The sequence below is a fragment of the Penicillium expansum genome (genome assembly GCF_000769745.1).
Source record: "Penicillium expansum strain MD-8 chromosome Unknown contig25, whole genome shotgun sequence".
NCBI classification, from domain to species: Eukaryota; Fungi; Ascomycota; class Eurotiomycetes; order Eurotiales; family Aspergillaceae; genus Penicillium; species Penicillium expansum.
The window spans coordinates 495433-513625 of NW_015971442.1; the positions used below are offsets into that span (position 1 = coordinate 495433).

General features: G+C 47.8%; 7 protein-coding genes across 7 annotated transcripts; 3 read left to right on the forward strand and 4 right to left on the reverse strand.

The window, feature by feature from the left end:
- Positions 1 to 341: 341 nt before the first annotated feature.
- On the reverse strand, positions 342 to 3094 carry PEX2_010140 (Short-chain dehydrogenase/reductase SDR; the record flags this gene model as incomplete). Its single annotated transcript, XM_016738291.1, has 5 exons — positions 342 to 848; positions 937 to 1574; positions 1990 to 2815; positions 2868 to 2999; positions 3050 to 3094. The coding sequence occupies 5 exons, from the start codon at positions 3092 to 3094 to the stop codon at positions 342 to 344; spliced, it is 2148 nt and encodes a 715-aa protein (XP_016594400.1).
- Positions 3095 to 3527: 433 nt separating this feature from the next.
- PEX2_010150 (something about silencing 10 family protein) lies at positions 3528 to 5461 on the forward strand (the record flags this gene model as incomplete). The annotated part of the gene is made up of 2 exons (XM_016738292.1): positions 3528 to 3708; positions 3768 to 5461. The coding sequence occupies 2 exons, from the start codon at positions 3528 to 3530 to the stop codon at positions 5459 to 5461; spliced, it is 1875 nt and encodes a 624-aa protein (XP_016594401.1).
- Positions 5462 to 6238: 777 nt separating this feature from the next.
- On the reverse strand, positions 6239 to 9862 carry PEX2_010160 (MutS family protein MSH5; the record flags this gene model as incomplete). The annotated part of the gene is made up of 16 exons (XM_016738293.1): positions 6239 to 6328; positions 6386 to 6524; positions 6589 to 6627; positions 6691 to 6892; positions 6946 to 7057; positions 7113 to 7194; positions 7243 to 7277; positions 7327 to 7495; positions 7544 to 7633; positions 7684 to 7780; positions 7844 to 8198; positions 8245 to 8304; positions 8354 to 8431; positions 8510 to 9282; positions 9353 to 9445; positions 9502 to 9862. The coding sequence occupies 16 exons, from the start codon at positions 9860 to 9862 to the stop codon at positions 6239 to 6241; spliced, it is 2775 nt and encodes a 924-aa protein (XP_016594402.1).
- Positions 9863 to 10294: 432 nt separating this feature from the next.
- hsp78 (chaperone ATPase HSP78) lies at positions 10295 to 12460 on the reverse strand (the record flags this gene model as incomplete). Its single annotated transcript, XM_016738294.1, has 1 exon — positions 10295 to 12460. One exon carries the CDS (start codon positions 12458 to 12460, stop codon positions 10295 to 10297), a length of 2166 nt encoding a protein of 721 aa, XP_016594403.1.
- A 591-nt stretch (positions 12461 to 13051) lies between these two features.
- Positions 13052 to 14079, forward strand: PEX2_010180 (translation elongation factor 1 subunit beta; the record flags this gene model as incomplete). The annotated part of the gene is made up of 4 exons (XM_016738295.1): positions 13052 to 13091; positions 13151 to 13190; positions 13421 to 13794; positions 13850 to 14079. 4 exons carry the CDS (start codon positions 13052 to 13054, stop codon positions 14077 to 14079), a joined length of 684 nt encoding a protein of 227 aa, XP_016594404.1.
- Positions 14080 to 14856: 777 nt separating this feature from the next.
- On the reverse strand, positions 14857 to 15144 carry PEX2_010190 (uncharacterized protein; the record flags this gene model as incomplete). Its single annotated transcript, XM_016738296.1, has 1 exon — positions 14857 to 15144. The coding sequence occupies one exon, from the start codon at positions 15142 to 15144 to the stop codon at positions 14857 to 14859; it is 288 nt and encodes a 95-aa protein (XP_016594405.1).
- Positions 15145 to 16102: 958 nt separating this feature from the next.
- Positions 16103 to 16668, forward strand: PEX2_010200 (membrane magnesium transporter family protein; the record flags this gene model as incomplete). The annotated part of the gene is made up of 3 exons (XM_016738297.1): positions 16103 to 16158; positions 16230 to 16470; positions 16609 to 16668. The coding sequence occupies 3 exons, from the start codon at positions 16103 to 16105 to the stop codon at positions 16666 to 16668; spliced, it is 357 nt and encodes a 118-aa protein (XP_016594406.1).
- Between the last annotated feature and the right edge of the window lie 1525 nt (positions 16669 to 18193).

Below are 18193 nucleotides of genomic sequence, written 5' to 3' on the forward strand. Positions count from 1 at the left end.
TTTTAAGATCTAATATCCTTCAATGAGTCTAGTGCCAGCCACCACTCCGACAGTCGATCCTAGGGTCAAGTACCAACCATCTATACCCTCATGGCTTCTAATCGCATGACATTTGAATATTCAAAATAGGATTGTATAAAACTTGTGTTGATATCATCAATGATAACACCTAGCAAATGACATAGAGCTCAACCCCCTGACCTTCTCGGATATATATTGTAGATCTAGATGACATATTTTGAACAATCCAAACTCACACTCCAAATAAAAACAGCAAAACAAAGACAAAATCTGCATAGCTACATTCCCAATGATTTATCATGTACTCATCAATGGTCGTCTCATCGCCGCTTTGACTTTCCAGACCCAACAGCCTTTCGCTTCATAACCTCATACGCCTTCCGCATGTCCTGCTCATCTGCCTCATCTGCCTCATCACTCATCTCATCATCGGTATCGTCTCCAACAACAGTGCCAAGAATCCAATCCACAACACCCCATGGGCCAAAGTTCCCCTTTCCGCCCATCAACAAATGCATATCCGTGCGACGGGCGATCCCACCCAAAAATAATTTTGTCGGCATGACAGTATATCCAGAGTATGCGAAGGTCTCCTCGACAGAGATAAACAGTAGATACAAGAGGTACGTAAGCATATGGAAGCGGAAGATGATGGCCGGCGCAAAGGTCGGGATGAACTTGGTAACCAGGTAGGGAATCGGGTGGTCGTAATGCGCGGTCAATGGGAACGGAGCAGACAATGAATGATACCAAGACTGGTGCCATTTGGCAAGTGTAGGAGATATTTTGGAGTGGAGAGCATAGCGGTGAAGGAAATATGAAAGGAACTATTAAAAGGAAAATCATAACGTTAGCATATTGAACTATCAAAAAAAGCGCATCCAAGCAATGTAGTCGGGAAATTTATACACTTACTTCTCGCCCCAGCATCGCCAAGCTCAAATCCCTACACATCTCAAATGGCATAGGAAGCTTCAGCGATACCTTAAGCGCACTGCGCTTGCCGAGCGTCCGAACAAGTATCATCTCAAGCATGCCCTGCACAGCGATACCCAAAAATAAATTGAACAGCCCCCACCCGGCGATCTTGAGCTCCTTGGCGTGGATCCGACGTCGCCTCTTCCCACCCGGTAAGCCAGTCGCGCCATGCGCCTTGATGAGAACCGCGGCCGACGGGGTCAGGATATCGAAGAGGAAGAAGACAATAGACGGCAGTGCGTAGAATATTATGCGCACGGCGATTGTTCCCCACAGTTCCACGCGGAGTCGGGAATGCGACAGTACCAGCGTTGACCAAGTCATGTAGAAGAAAAGGAGGTTCAGGCTGGTGCTGTAGGATGAAAGGACTGGAATCAGGAAGACGGACAGAATCGGTATTGAGAAGAGGGCCTCCATCTTCACACGAGCTTGTGTGTTAATTGCTGTAAATGGTATTGAAAGACTCGAAAGTAAATAGTTGTATCTTGTGTTATCGCTATCGTCGAGTCTTTCGGAGGAGCGAGGGTTTTGTTTCTCTTTTCCCAGCAATTCCTCTTTGTGCCGAAAATAGTAGCCTGCGATCAGTTGACATTCATATTTGAGACAAAGACTCTTTTAAAATCTAGTCTGGGTAGAGCAATTGGGGACAAAGAAATTTCGAGTTCGAAAATGGGGTGGCAGGATAAAAGATAAGCTTGGTTATCTACATCGTACGTCATCCTCCGCGGATTGCGGAATACGGCTGCGTCAATGAAAGATGGAAAAGTTCAAATTGCTATAAAAAAAATACGAACACAGACTATTGTTTTGTACTGTACAGTAAAAATGCGCAACAAAGCCCAAAATGAATTGAAGAATGTTTAGGTGTTGGGAGGGGCAGCTGAAGGAAGCGCAATACAGACAGCGCTCAGGGTATCATCATGCATGAAGCAGTCGACAGACCATGTGAAGAAAATAAGGATATACCCGATCGTTATGAAGCTGGAGTACTGTCAGTATTGTTGGGAAGCCCGTTCTGCTTTCCCCAAGTGAAAGCCTTGCTGCGAAGGTCTGGAATGACCTGGAGGAATACCAGGTTGCTGAGCCAGCTGAGCAAAGTGTCACCGACAATGCTGTTTTTCGGGCTGGGCCCAAGGGCAGTTCCTTTCATGATGGCACCAACAAAGTTGGTAGTGATTAGGTACTCTCCACGCTCTAGGGCACGGATAGAGATTTGCGCGACCTCCGCTGGCGTCTGGGGCTTGTCGGCTTCTTCAAGTTTCTTGGTCAATTCAGGCTTGGTCTTTTGCTCGTTGTCGAAGCCGGGTGAGAGAATCCCCATGGGGAAAACGGTGTGGATCTTGACATCCGCAGCCGGGGCATCACTGCGGTGCCGTTGGGTATAGGCTCCGTTGTACATTTCGATTTCCTGGCTCAGAGTATCAGATAGCGAACGAATGGCTGCCTTGGCAGGCGAGTACGGCGAATAGCCAGCGATGGGAACGAATGCAAGGGTAGAGCATGTAAAAATGAGATGCCTCCGGGGTGTTTTCATCTGTCCACTCGGAGGAACGGGGTTCAGCCAGTTGCGCAGGGTCGCATGAGCCGTGTTGGCCGCAGTCCAATAGATTGTATCCATTTGCTGTCGGTGATCTTGGATGGGCACATCGACGAAGTATCCTGGGCGGGAGAAGCCCGCGCAGCACCAAACAACGTCAGGAGCAGCTCCAGAATTCCACGCTGTGACTTCTGCGATGACTCTTTCGCACTCAACAGGATCAGTGAGATCGGCGCTGATATAATGGAATTTCTGCTTGAAAATATTCGCTGCCTTGGTCTGGATGATAGGTGAGCAATACTAATCAACTAATTATGGAGGGATGTCCGACCTTCATCTCATCGACGGCAGTCACCAGCTTGGAAACAGTTCGCGCAACCACGACAACGTTTGCGCCTTTCGCGGATAGCTCGAGCGCGACAGCTTTGCCCATGCCATCGGAACCACCGGTGATTACCACAGTCTAAGACCCAATTAGAAAGCGACAAATCGATCATGTAGTCTTGCACATACCTGCCCATCGACATTGAACTCGTTTCGGGATCCGAAACCAAACATCTTAGCAATAGTGTAAAGAATAATAGTGCAAAGGAGTGCGGAAACACCCAATATCGGGGTTGATGTATTATTATATGAGGACTGCAAGGACGAGAGAAATTGAGGCAGATGAAAACGGGCAATTAACTCGCGAAGATCCATCGTGGATGAATGGTAGCTGCGTCTGTTGGTTGTCCTCGAAATGGAAGGCACATGTGCACACACGGGGCTGTAAATTAGTGACACATAAATACCGGAGATCGTTCTGTTTTTGACGTTCCAAGGCGTGAGATCGTAAAATTACCAGTATTCAACTTACCACAAGTGCAAACAGAGCAAAAGCCCCCACTTGAGGCTAGCGCATCTAGGGCGGTGAGAGGCCAAAAAATAATTTTATCACAGTTTATCGGACCGGCTGAGTTGGTTCACTGTCGTTTGATTTCTACACGCAAAAATGGGCAGCAAAAAGAGAAAAGCCGGTCGCCCGGCGCAACCGAAAACAGCCCCTGAGCCCTCCAAGTTCGACATCGAGGAGCGATTCGACGACTCGGAAGATGACTTCCAAACCGGCCGTGACCAGATTCTACTTGAGGAAGGCCCAGAGGCAAAGAGACGGCGGAGAGTTGCTGAGGAAGGTATGTGTCTATAATTATGACCTATCCTGGTGCAAACGGTGTCTTACTGATCGCCGCAGAGGAATTGATCCAGCCCTCCGACGAAGAAATCCTTGGCTATGAATCCGCAGACTCGGATGAAGACCTTGAAGACTCAGAAGAAGAAGATGAATACGATGATATGGGCCAGCCAAAGGGTGGCGCCGAATCCGAGGAAGAAGATGAAGGTATTGCCGCCTGGGGCTCATCAAAGAAGGATCTTTACAACGCAGATCAGATTGAGACCGAGGTCGATGCATTGGAGGAAGAACAGGAGGCCAAGCGACTCCAACTGAAGCAGTTGCAGGCTATGAATGAGGCCGATTTCGGGTTCGACGAGTCTGAATGGGTAGAATCCGGCAAGGGTGCCGAGGACGGCGCCGATGCTGGTGTGGTGACCGAAGTGCTTCCGCAATTGGAGATCACCGAGGACATGGATACCGATGAGAAGCTGAAGATTTTGAAGTCGAGATACCCCGAGTTTGAACCCCTGGCGAAGGACTTCGTGGACCTTCAGAGCACTTTTAAGGATCTTCAACAAGCAGCCTCAAAGGCTTCTTCAACAGACGACGACTCAGAAGAGCCACAGCCATCACCAGTGCCTGTGGTGAAGTTCCGTGCATTGTCTGCATACCTTGGCACAATCAGCATGTACTTCATGCTCCTATCCTCCCCGTCTCCCGATGCAACTAGCGAACATGTTCCGATGACCCCCGCCGAACTGCGACAACACCCCGTCATGGGATCGCTTGTCAAATTCCGGAAGCTTTGGAACACCGTCAAGGATCTCGAGGAGCTCGAGGAACCCGCTGAGGAGCCTATCAAGGAGACTAAAACCGAGACAACCAAGGCACCAAAGACCCAAGAGACCAAGAAGCCGAAACAGAAGAAGCTCAGCAAGGCTGAGATCGCACAGGCAGAAGCCGAAGCTCTCCGCGCCGAGCGTATCCGCCAAACAGAAGCCGGTCTCGCCGATCTCGATAACCTCGCCACTGAGTCTTCACGGAAGCGCAAGACACAAAAGATCAAGGCACCTCTCAAGGATGACGACTCTGACTTCGGTGATGAGGCTGCTCTCACAGCCCACGAAGCAGAGGAGAAGGCCAAGCAGAAGCGCTCGCTCCGTTTCTATACCTCGCAATTGGCCCAGAAGGCCAACAAGCGCAACGCAGCAGGCCGGGATGCCGGTGGAGACGCTGATCTTCCATACCGTGAACGTCTGCGTGACCGTCAAGCCCGTCTCAACGTGGAAGCCGAGAAGCGCGGCCGCAAAGAACTCAATCCCGATCAGCAGCTGGGCGGTGATAGTGATGACGAGGATCGTCGCGTCGCCAAGGAGCTCCGCCGCGGCGAGGGTGCCAAGGAAGGCACCGATGACGACGAATACTACGACATGGTGGCATCCCGCTCCAAGAAGCGCAAAGATGACAAGCAGGCTCGTGCATATGCCCACGCTGAGGCTGAGCGCCTTGGCGGAAAGGTCTATGAGCAAGAGGAGATTGGTCCGGATGGCAAGCGTGCTATCACATACCAGATTCAGAAGAATAAGGGTCTGCACGCGAAACGCAGCAAGGACTCGCGTAACCCGCGTGTCAAGAAGAGAAAGAAGTACGAGGAAAAGAAGAAGAAGCTTGGCAGCACTAAGCAGCTGTACAAGGGTGGCGAGGGCCGCGGTGGATACGGTGGTGAGCTTACGGGTATCAAGAAGAACCTGGTTAAGAGTGTTAAACTGTGAATGTATGCTCGATCATAAACTTCACGGTCTTGTGTGTATGTTTTCATGGCGTTCACTGCGGGCAGTTTCAGGCATTCGATGTGTATATAACCCCGATTTCATCTTTTGGTTTATCCGAAGTTTCAAAAACCGTTTTATTCATCTCAATCCATCTTCCCTTAGTAGGTCTATGATGCGCTTGATGCACTAGGGATTTTGTCACTATGGTCTCCATTTAGATTCTTGTCTCCGATCTAGATACCAAGGATCAACCACACAGTACCGAAGATGCCAATGCCAAGGTCGCGTTTCTTCTTCCATACTTCCTCTCGCCCATGACGTCTGCTACGCCGATCAGCGACTAGCGTTGATTAGGGGAAAATGTGTATTGCCAGCTCTTTGTAAGCTCTGCGTCGAGCTTGGTGGAGAGATTCTCTCTTATGATAGAACGTAGATAGTGTCGACCCAGAAAATGTGGGTGATGTATTAAGATGCTTGACCTGGTGCTTACGGTCACATCGTCAGCGTGCAAGTCGGGAGCCTCATTATTCTCAATGTTGAAAATGTACACATAACAGGACCGGTGTAAAAGTTGGGGTCAATTCATTATTGGTTTTTAGCCCGGTTGCTACAATGCAGTGGAGGTGAATAGTGACTTCATTTTCCTAATAGGATAGATCAACATTGTAGGTTAGGTCAATTGATGGTGACATGGGGCGTATGTGTATGTTGTTCTCGGTAAGGATACTTGGGATATAATTGGCCTCCATGCGCTTGATCCCATAATAAGAAATCTTTTCACTCGAACAGGCCTTCGAAAACTGCCTTGACATGGTCTAAGCCACCTTGTGAGAAATCAATCTCCAGAAAACCTCTCGCCAGGGAGTTCTTGTAACAACGCTGTTAGTCACATTTCTTTCCTTTGAGACAAGGAAGAGCTCGTACCGCTTCTTCTAGGTCTTGCATCTCTTCTGAAGATAAAACTGCACAAGCCGCGACGATGTTCTCCCCTCGCGCTGAAAGAAACGCAATCTCGTTTGCGCGAGATACAATAGCTGGGTCGATACCGTTGATTGCCGCACAGCTATATCGCAACTCAATCAATTTTAAACGAAAGGAATGCGGGCATGATAGCAAGTAGGACGTACATGGTACCAAAGCTCTTGTTACTCCGCCCCGGACGAAAGCTGTTCTAACTGTAAGCATCATTTGCGTACCATTCATCCGAAAGCCAGTGTTTCTATACATACTTATAGAGATACGTGATCTGGTCTTCGACTTCCTGGGTTTCTTCGCAGACTTGAACTTCCATGTGACCAAGCTGGAGTTGAGGCCGCAAAGTGAGGAAATTGTTCTCGAAAATCTCATGGAAATGAGTTGCTGCAATGACTTTCGCGGGGCTCTCGAGGCACAGCAGATAATCGAGTATGCCGGAGGCAAGTCCGATGCCATCTGAATAGCATTAATTAATCCGCATCAAGAGCTTTAACTAGATAGGAACAGACCGCTTTCGTTGGTTCCCTTCCCAAACTCATCGATGATGACCAAGCTTCGATTTGTGACTTGTTTCAAACAAAGAGAGATTTGCTGCAAATCATTCATGAATGTACTTTGAATCTAAAGACATGTTAGGCCGCCCAATTTAAGATTTTATACGGAGACTTTGAGATACCTTAGAGACACTCTCTTGAGTATTGATTTTGGTCAAGATCTTATCTGTGACTCCCAACTCCGCGCTGTCTGCAGGGATGAAGCTGTGACAGTTAGCCTTTGTATGGCCATCTTAATAGAAAGAAACATACCTCCCAATCTGCGCTAGATAGACAATCAGAGCAACCTAGTTTTATGTCAGAAAATGAGTCTATCAAAGACAAAACAAAGCTTACCTGCTTGATATAGACACTTTTTCCTGAGTAGTTCGGTCCAGTCAAGAGCAACATGCTGGGGTTGGAATCCCTGGATGAAGCAGAATCACCGGTCTCGGACTCATTTCCACCCACGAGCAATGTGTCATTTGGCACATAGGACGAAACAGTCAATTCTTGAAGAATGTGTCTGCCATTTGTCAGGGATATCGAGAGATCATTGCTAACAAACTCTTACCGGCCACCCTTGATTCTGATCACATTTTGTTCAACCATTCGAGGTCTGACCAGCTTGTAGAAGCTGGCTGCTTGTGTGAGGGCAAGAAGACTGTGGACTTTGTATCAGCGGACCTCTTATCATGTTCCACAACTACTAACCTATCAATATCTCCACAGATATCAGAGGCATCGACAAGCACATTCTTATATCGAAGAACCCTCTGTGCCAAGTCGTACACAATCTCGATTTCTTTCTCTGTCAAGGGACAATTTTTTAGTTCTCTATTTCCATGGCTTCTCATTGATTCAAAACGCTTACCGCAAATTATACCGTATATATCCCCCAACTTCTCATCCATCTCTCTCATGCGGAAGTCTTTGAAATATCCACGATTCTCCGTGATGAACATCAACTCCCACTCATCATCGGCGCCAGTATATGCCGCGGCGCCATGATCATCAAGTGGAATGGCGATATTGAACCCAAGCTGAGGGAAGTAAATGACATTGACGTCGACGTCGAGAGTTGCCGGGATTGTTGCGGCAATGTCGAGGGCAACGTGCTTGAGAAGGCTGTTGAGACCATCGTATCTGTCTTTGATTTTATCAAGATCTCTATCGATTCCTTGCTTAACCACTGTCCTTCCTTGTTCTTCAGAGTTATCAATGTCGACCTAAAAGGTCAGATGTGTTGTTAATTACTAGTAACAAAGAACTTACAATTTCTTGAATCATGCGACCAACTCTGTAAAGCTGTGCTGCTTCAAAGACCTTGAGAGCCTGCAAGCTGTTAGTATACGGAAAACCGGTGTACTTATTTGCTATTGACCTTGCTTCGGAGACTCAGGATGTGCGCGCCAGAGACCTCCCGCAGTGCATCATTGATGTCGATAGAGTAGAACGCAAACTGGTCAGCCACCTCATTAGCACCGCAATGCAAGAATTATCACTCTAGCGTGGACAGATAATAGCAAATCAAACATACAGCCAGAAGGCTAGCCCAAACCGTAGTTTTGAACCCAGTAATCTTAGCACTGCCAGTACTAATTCCCTTGCGAAGATTGACCATGACAGGCCTGAGGTTTTTAATGTGTTTCAATGCTTTGGCCATCTTGTCCAATGCAGAAAGATTGTCGGGGCGGGAAAAGACTCCTATAAAATCATGCCGTTCCCGAATCGTATTCAGATCCACGCTCGGACGGAAAAATGTTTGCTTGAGTCTTGCCCTACCCTGAGGGGTGTATGCAAAGTGCTGGAAGAGCCCATAGACCGAAAGACCCTCTTTGCCTGAAGCTGACTTTTTCCCTGGGCCCTGATTAAACATATTCGGGTGTGACTCCGACTGGATAATCTGCAAAGAGGTGAAGGTATTGCTGTTGATCCACATCATATCCCGTAGATTGAACATCTGCAGTGCTCGAACCCGATACTCATTTCCTTCTTCGAGGGGGCTAGGTGCCGCGGCTCTTCTTCGCTGTAGGTAGGTGAGAACAGCTCCTGCACAACCAATAGTCACTGGGTTCTCCATGTCGACAGAGCTTGAGATGTGCAACAGTCTTCCTTCTTGAAGTGTGAAGCCCATCTCTTCTGGGTCCACTTCTTCCGGTCCAGCAAGGCCATTTTGAGGCACAAAGAACCGGATACGCCGTTCGTGCGTAGACGAAACTTCTAAAGCAAGGAGTTTGCTTTCTGCATTGGAGTAGCTGAACTCCGGTGTTGGACGAACATCTATCTGGTAAGGAAGGTAGGCAGAAGAAACTGGACAAAAGTTATCAGCATTTGCTTGTACTGGAAAGGGTAAAAGTCCTGCAGGGCAAAGCGAATGTACCATCTTCTTGTGCAAGATTTTGATCTTGATTCTGCGAACTAAGGTCGACACGAGGAGGTATCAAAACCACTGTAGGTTTGATTTGGAGAAGCACTGGAGGTGGCCCAATTAGCACTCCAAATCTAGACATAAACAAATGATAAACGCACGAGCGTCAATTGTCTCTATATCCCCTGAGCGACTGTCACCGAGCAGATAAATCTTTTCTTCTTCGGCCGAGTAGTATGAGCACCCGACAGTTCCATGGTCCTTCATGTCAATAGCAGCAATGACATGGTCATCGAAGTCATCATCGGTAGCCCTCACCGACCGATCTGTTTCAACCCTAGTATCTGTAGGAAACGGAGTCCGCAATTGACTTGCTGATGAAATGATAGGGGTTTGGGGAGGGCCACTTGAAACGCCGAGGGCTTGACTTGATGGCGCCCTGTGGCCCAGTCGTCGCCCAGACGTACGAGGTGTGATTGGAGGGCGGGAAGCCGGTGTTCTCTTTCTTTTCAAAGAAGACATTTTGTCGAGGCTAATGAAGTTGGGATACCTAGAGATACGACGAGAGAGGGGAATGGATGGGGTAGGATGAAATGGTGGGTTCCCATGTCCGCCTAATCACCTGTCGTTCTTCGAGCCTACATCAAACAAGCAATTTGATCAACGTGATTATTATGACAAGAATAGTTGGCAGCGTTAACGGTCTTGTGATATCTTTTCAATTGTCTTTCAAGATATATATGAAGGCGGTAAAAAAAGCATACTTTGTGCAGGAGACTTTTCTATATACAACCAGAGACTAAATTATTGTACAATGAGTGAGTGGAGATAGTATACAAAGTCATACAGTCATAATATGTGAGAGAAGATCCAAAATGCAATCGAAGAATTCCCAAAAAGGAGACGAAGAACATCGTATATACCACATTAGAACGCTAAATTTCATGCTTTCGCTTACTCTTGCGGGATTAACACCAGGCTAGACTTAGCTTCATCAAGAGAAACTTGAACTGTTTGACCAGACACAACTTCACCTCGGATGATCTTATCAGCCAAGCGGTTTCCAATCTCCTTGGCAATGAGACGGTTCAAAGGCCGGGCACCAAATCTCGGATCGTAACCTTTCTCGCATAGCCAGTCCTTGGTCTCATTGTCAACCTGTAGGGTCATACGGCGGTCATCGAGTCTTGACTGAAGCTCTCGGATTCTAATATCGACGATATCTCGTAGAGCATCCTTTGACAGGCGCCTGAAGATAATGAATTCATCAATTCGGTTCATAAATTCAGGTGGGTATGCGCTTTGAACCACATCCATAACAGCCGCTTTGACCTTTTCTGGGAGTTCGGCATCACCAGAGTCTTTAATTGGGTGCAAGGGGTCTGCTCCGACCAGTATACTAGCTCCAAGATTCGAGGTCAACACAATCAGGGTGTTTCTGAAATCGACCTTGTGGCCTTGGGCATCTGTCAGGAAGCCCTCATCGAGGACCTGCAGCAGTAGCGCTGAGATATCACGGTGGGCCTTCTCGAATTCATCAAACAATAGAACAGCGTAAGGCTTCCGTCTGACAGCCTCGGTGAGCTGGCCAGCATCATCATATCCGACATACCCGGCGGGGGAACCGATGAGACGACTAATGGTGTGCTTCTCCTGGAATTCACTCATGTCAAACCGTAAAACAGCAGTTTCGGTGGAGAAAAGGAACTCGGCCATCTTCTTACAGAGCTCAGTCTTTCCAACACCGGTGGGACCAAGGAACATGAATGAGGCCATAGGGCGGTTCTCTCCGCTGAGACCAGCTCTCTGCATTCGCACAGCATTTGCCACAGCAGTAAGCGCTTCATCTTGTCCACGGACTGATTTTCGTAGAGTGTCCTCCATGTGAATCAGCTTCTCCACGTCTCCAGCCATGAGCTTGTTAACGGGGATTCCTGTGGTCCGAGAGACGACGTTTCCAATGTCGTCTGCAGTAACTGAGTCATGAATCAAAGTTTGATTTTGAGGATCCTGCTCGGCGCCTTCTTTAGGTAACTTGGATTCAAGGTCCGGGATGGTAGAGTATCTCAACTCTCCAGCCTTAGCGAAGTTTCCTTCACGTTGGGCTTGTTCAAGTTCAAACCGAGCGCGTTCCAAATCCTCCTTGGTGCGTTTTATAGTATCAATTTCGGCTTTCTCCTCCTCCCATACCTCGGTCAATTTATCGGCCTCCGTTTTCTTGACCTTGAGGTCTTCCTGAAGCTTCTCTCGCCGTTCGCGGCTGGCAACATCCGTTTCTTTGCGAAGAGACTCAAGCTCAATTTGGATGGTGGTGATATCACGCTCGAGTTCCCGAATTGAGTCGGGCTTCGACTCTTGCTGTAAGCGGAGAGCCGATGCAGCTTCATCAACAAGATCAATCGCTTTGTCTGGCAGGAATCGATCGGTGATGTAACGATTGCTGTAAGTAGCTGCAGCTACTAAAGCACCATCTGTAATTCTGACACCATGGTGTACTTCGTATTTGTTCTTGATGCCCCGTAGAATGGAAATAGTCGAGGCGACCGATGGCTCGCTCACCAGAATAGGCTGGAACCGTCGGGCAAGAGCCACATCTTTTTCAATTAATCGATATTCGTTGAGAGTAGTGGCACCACAGCATTGGAGCTCGCCTCGCGACAGAGCAGGCTTGAGCAGATTGCTAGCATCAATACTTCCCTCAGCCTTGCCCAGTCCCAGCAAGGTGTGGAGCTCGTCGATGAAGAGTATCACCCCACCTTGCGCATCCTCCACTTCCTTTAGGACAGCTTTCAGACGCTCCTCAAAGTCGCCCCGGAACTTAGCTCCCGCAATTAAAGAGCCCAGGTCCAATGAAACAACCCGTTTGTCTTTAATGCTCTCCGGGACATCTCCTTGTACGATACGCTGGGCCAAACCTTCGAGAACGGCGGTCTTACCGGTTCCAGCAGCACCAATCAGCACGGGATTGTTCTTAGTTCGCCGGGATAGAATTTGAATAGTTCGATGAATCTCAGCATCTCGCCCAATAACTGGATCCAGCTTTCCGGCTTTAGCTTTCTCCGTGAGCTCAACACCATACTTTTCGAGTGCTGGTTTCTCATCCTCTCCACTCATATCCATGCGGTGAGTGCCACCTGGGGGGTGTGGGCGGCCCCCCTTAGCATAGTGGCGGACAGATATAGGGCTAGGGTTCACGGCTGGTTGAATGATAGAGGCGCAGGGCAGTATGCTTGATCTCGGGATCGGGGACAGAAGACGGGTCGATGATACGCGAGGCGCTCGCAGAAGCCGACTGCGGGCATTGAGAGATAATCTCGCCGCCATCTGTAGATAATAGATTCGGGCCTTGTGAGAAAAAAAGCTGTAGAGCAATTCAAGGTCTAAGATGTCACTGGTATAGCTTAAATACCGGCAACCAAGGTCCCTCGGGAGGCTTCTCGAAAGATCCACATAGCGAACGCTGAGTGGCGGAGAAAGCTGAAGCTCCGTCATCAGTCAGTCACCTGACTAGTCCAAGCTCCGTCCTGAAGTCACCAGTCAATCACATGACCATGATATCACCTGATTAATCTTCGCTCTTCCACGTTTTTCCGTGACTCCGTGGAGATTTTCCGTAATAAAAAAAAATCCTCCCTTTTTAACCCCTCCCTCATCTACTTTCTTCTCCTTTTTTTCTTCTCCTTCCAGATACCAACACACCTCTCTTTCACAATGGGTTTCACCGACTTTGTCTCTGATGCCGGCCTGACTCGTAGGCGCCCCTGAGATTTTGTTATTTCGAATCAATTGGTGACTGACTGTGCCCCTCAGTGGCCAACCACTTCCTGTCCACTCGGTCCTACGTTGTTGGGTATGAACTTCTCTCCCCCCCCTTTAATTGCGTTTTGCCTTTTTTATTTTTCCCTTTCCTGTTATGCTTTTATGATGAGAAACATTGGTCCGTGTTTAGGAGGCGGATTAAGACCCCGCTGGATGACTACAACCAATCGCGAGCAATCGCACCTCTGATCTTGCTTTACTATACTACATCGTTGAATACTCTCGTCTGATGTGAACATCAACGCTGACTCTGTTCAACAGCAACTCGCCCAGCCAGGCCGATGTCGTGACCTTCAAGGCCTTCAGCGCCGCCCCTGACGCTGCCAAGTACCCCCACGTTGCCCGCTGGTACAAGCACATCGCCTCTTACGAGAGCGAATTCTCCACCCTCCCCGGTGACTCCTCCGTGGCTTACTCTGCCTACGGTCCCGAGACCACCGAGCTTGCCTCCAACCCCAAGGACAAGCCCGAGGAGGAGGATGAGGACGAGGACCTCTTCGGTTCCGACTCCGAGGAGGAGGACCCCGAGGTCGTTGCCGAGCGCAACAAGCGTCTCGAGGAATACAAGGCCAAGAAGGCCGGCAAGACCAAGCCCGCTGCTAAGTCCCTTGTCACCATGGAGGTCAAGCCTTGGGGTATGTACTTTCCAGTCTCTATTTTATTGGTTCAACTGCTAACAAACATTTCCAGATGATGAGACTGTCCTTGAGGAGCTCGAGGCCAACGTCCGCGCCATTGAGTGGGACGGCCTCGTCTGGGGTGCCTCCAAGTGGGTTCCCGTCGGCTTCGGTATCAAGAAGCTCCAGATCAACCTTGTTGTTGAGGACGAGAAGGTCTCCACCGACGAGCTCCAGCAGAAGATCGAGGAGGATGAGGACCACGTCCAGTCCACTGACATCGCTGCCATGCAGAAGCTGTAAATTTGCGATGCCCATTTATGAAGCAGGAATTGTGTGATGGAAATGCGTGATGTCAAAGGAATCCTTTACGAACCTAGTCCAACTAGAAAGCTGGTCCAGTAGTGACCGGTCATTGATGAAAAATTTAAAAAAATTCATGACCATTTATATTCCCCCTGTAAATTGCCCATAGATGTGTGTTCATCATGCAAATGTTCTGATCAAACTGCCTTGCGTCCCTCTCCAACCTCCGTACCGGACACTCAGTACAGGTGTGGTAATTGCCCAGCTAGTTTTATAGTGGACAGATGTCGGCGTTTGGGCGTTCGATGTCTCTCGTATATCAACCCTCAAGATCTAAGTTATAACCAATCAAAATTCCTAGAGAATTAATCACACTTACCTAGTCACCTCACTGGATTATAGGTTCTATTGACGTTGCTGTCTCGTCATTTTTTTCTTGTGGGTGACTGCGATTTGACTTCACGGAAATGAGGCATCAATTCCAGATACCTGGGTACTACCTACATGTATGTATTCTGCATTGATAACGACGAAGCTTTAGAATTCATTGAAGGCTTATTTGAACGAGCATTGTTGGTTAACTCATTTGGTATTTGATAGATTTTTTCCTTCATCTCCAGATATATATCTCCACCACACTTTGGAAATATCCACAAAGCAGATTGCCCTAGATAACATTCAAATAATATATGTTGTTTTTAGCATTGGATTATTTGATTTTGACTAAACCTCGGTCTTCTGTTGCTCTATCTTACTAGGCATTAGCTAGATATATCATATTTTGGTCGTAATAACATACTCATCAGATGTGTTTTTTGGTGTCGACCGCAGACAACAAGATGGATCAAAAGGATGTACCCCGTCGATAAGCCTGACAAGCAGTTGCTCTAACTGATCAGCATCGGGTGCGATCGACTGTACAGCTCGGGGTATTGGGGTATTGGGAGGGTCTTTATACTGAGCTGCAGGCTCTGTGGCCTGCTTACCCCGACCGTCAATGAAATGAGAAGATGGGTATATATCGCTTCGCGGTTGTGCCATATTAAGAGACCGAAGGGACATGATTATGATATAAAGGCGAGAAGTTTCAGTGCGAGGATTTGATTACTATTAACGAAAGAAATCACCGCAAGTGCCCGAGGAAATATGCTCTTTATGTTTCTGTCTCACAGTTCATTCTATGGATAAATATACCGTATATAGTATGGACCGGGTAATTCAGAGTGCCTCGATCTTGATCTTTCTAGTTCCAGACCAGCTGGCAAATCCTGCATGGTCTTTCAAAATACGTGTTTCCCCTCTCTTTCTTGAACCGTATTTGATATCTGTGCGACTACCACTTTCAGCTATCTATGCATCCGTATCCGCCAAAATTGACGGAGCTTGCAGAAAAAGAAAAGTTTTTGGCTATCGTAGAGGTTGGCGAGGAAGCTCGGGGTTGGACAGCAGAATCGAACAGTGTTACCCTCGCTCAGGGGATGATCTACTGTGTGTTGTCCATTGGCGTCGCAGAATTTACCGAAAGGAAGTATATAGAGGAACAGCCCTGATATGAAGCCAAATACACCGGGATATTTCACCAATTGATCCCAGCATGTTCTTGATGACGGGCTTGTACCTAAGCCCGGTTTCGGGTTTGATATCGCAAAGGATGAGATACAAGGTTCACTGAATACACAGCCAGGAAGATACCTGTTTTATTAATCAGAGAATGCCCTGCAAAGACGGAGCCATTCGTCATTTTTAATATTAGAATGTACAACTGTAACAGATGTGATGAAATCCGAGCCAGTGAAAAGTTGATTAGGTAAACCGCGGGATGAGCCTTGGAGCCTCCACGAACCTCCCGCCAACGTATCAAACGGCACCAAGCACCGTCCACAGCCAGGGACTCCAAGCTTCATCTCCAATCATCCAGTGGGAGTTATCTAGAATTCTGCACCGATAAGAATACTCCGCAGCGACCGGACTCAACCACTGAACCCCAACTTGCAACCAAAAATCAACCTCACCACCCATCATGAGCTTCCTCTCCCGCGCGGTCACTTTCTTCGGCCTCGTCCTGATAGTTCACGCGTAAGTGCTTTAACCTATCCGCTCAACCATATCCATTCCCTTCTGAGCAAAGCTAACAACCCATCTTACAGAGGCTACTCGGCCCACGAACACACTGTCCTTTACAGCAACCTCACATCCACCGCCCTCCCACAAGACATTATCATCGAAACCCTCGTTTCTGTATTAATTGTTTCAATCGGACTGGTCTTGAGCGCGCAGAAGTTGAAGCCAATTAGCTGGCGCGAATGGGCGGGCGAGATTGAACGGGACGGCGGAGCGCGCAACCCGTACTTGAGCCTGGAAGAGCGTTATGGATTCTGGGATATTCGGGTGAGTTTTGGATCTACTTTATGCATGTCTTGCCAGGACTACATGTGGATTTGCATCTATCAAAGATATGCACCGATTGCTGGATATCGGCCATTTTTTTGAGCCTAGAATTTCGAAGCTAACATTTGGAAATTATAGGCCAAGCGAAAGGAGTTTGCGGACTGGGTTCGCGGTCAGGATGTGACGATCAAGGAGTGATTGTCGAATATTGAGTTTGCGAATATGTGCTGCAGTGGGGGGGAGCTGTATAATATGCATTGCGGCGAAGGAGTTCAGTTATCAATTGATATGCTCAGTTTGTTACTGATCATGACATCTACCTGTCCGGAACGGATAGCTAATATTCCGTACTTATATTGGAGAATAACTTACGGCATATGTCGGTGATGCAGGGGTGGCAAACTCTCATCTTCATGGGATGGTACTCTAGTGGCGACCGAGTGGTTGCACAGACATACCACCAGTGCGCCTGTCTGGCTGCTTGTGACCTGGAGAAGTGGGATCACTACCAGATATAGACGCTTTTGGCGCACCCGATTTGTATTCCTGCGCCACACTGCTGTAGGATGGCGATGGATAGTCTAGGCCATCAATTGAAAGTATGACTCCAAATCATTGTGACTATGCCAATAAGCAAGGGGGTTGATATCGCCTGGACTGTACTCCGTAGCAAAAGGCAAGCTTATTCCAGAGTCGTAGGAGAATGCTTGGCCTCAGCACAGAGAATCACACCCGTGGACATTCCGATGATCGCAATTCTGTATCTAGTAATGAGTAGAAGGCGAGTCGAGACCTAGGTGAATTACAGGTACAGCCATGTAGTCATGTAGATTGTATACTGTACGTATGATGTAGCTGTCCGACCTAATTACACAATATGCACGTCAACAGTACTACCTGCCCAGCTAGTCACAATAAAGACCGTCTGCAGTGCTCTGGGATCAAGCTTAAACCCCAAGGTGCACAGTGCGAGTATGTTGTTTAGTGCGGATTACTCCGTATGTCAACCCTCTTTGTCCACTTTGATACCCCGCTTGGGTAAGAATATGTTATTTTAGTTAAGACACTGCCCGGAAAAAGAAAATATAAATATAGAGGCAGTCCCTACTGGATGGAGTTAACCGAGCCGTTGACTTGTCTCAAATAGACCCACCTTAGTCTGATGATCTGAGGAGTCTACAAAGTACGGGTTGGGGTTGTGATGCCCAAAGCACCAAAAGATAATTTGTGTACGGAGTATTCCGTAGGGTAGAATCTGTAAATGAGATCTCGTTCAAACTGAGCACAACATTTATTCTTACATCGATAACATAATAAGACTATAATTGAGTACATAGAAGAAAAAGTATAGAGTTGACCTCGTCATACCTGATTTGACAAAAGTGATGTCTCACTTGGCAGCTAGTTCAACTTTCTTAGCCCGAAGACACGTAGGATCGCGCCATTTGGGACCCAATAAACCATTAATTACTTATAAGTTTATATTGAGTCAGACGTGAGAAAATCCAGAACTGAACTGGATGGCATCAAAAGGGATTCGTATGCCGCCACGCGGTCAAGGGTATCTATGTTGAATGTTGTAAGTTTCCAGGGTAAGTAAGCTTTCAGGCTACTGAATTACCCTGGGCTGAGATTGAGACATATTGTTATTCCAAGAGTATAATTCTATATTTGTTATGATTACTTCCTATCCAGGGTGGTCAGACGCGGCTAAGTTAGCTAG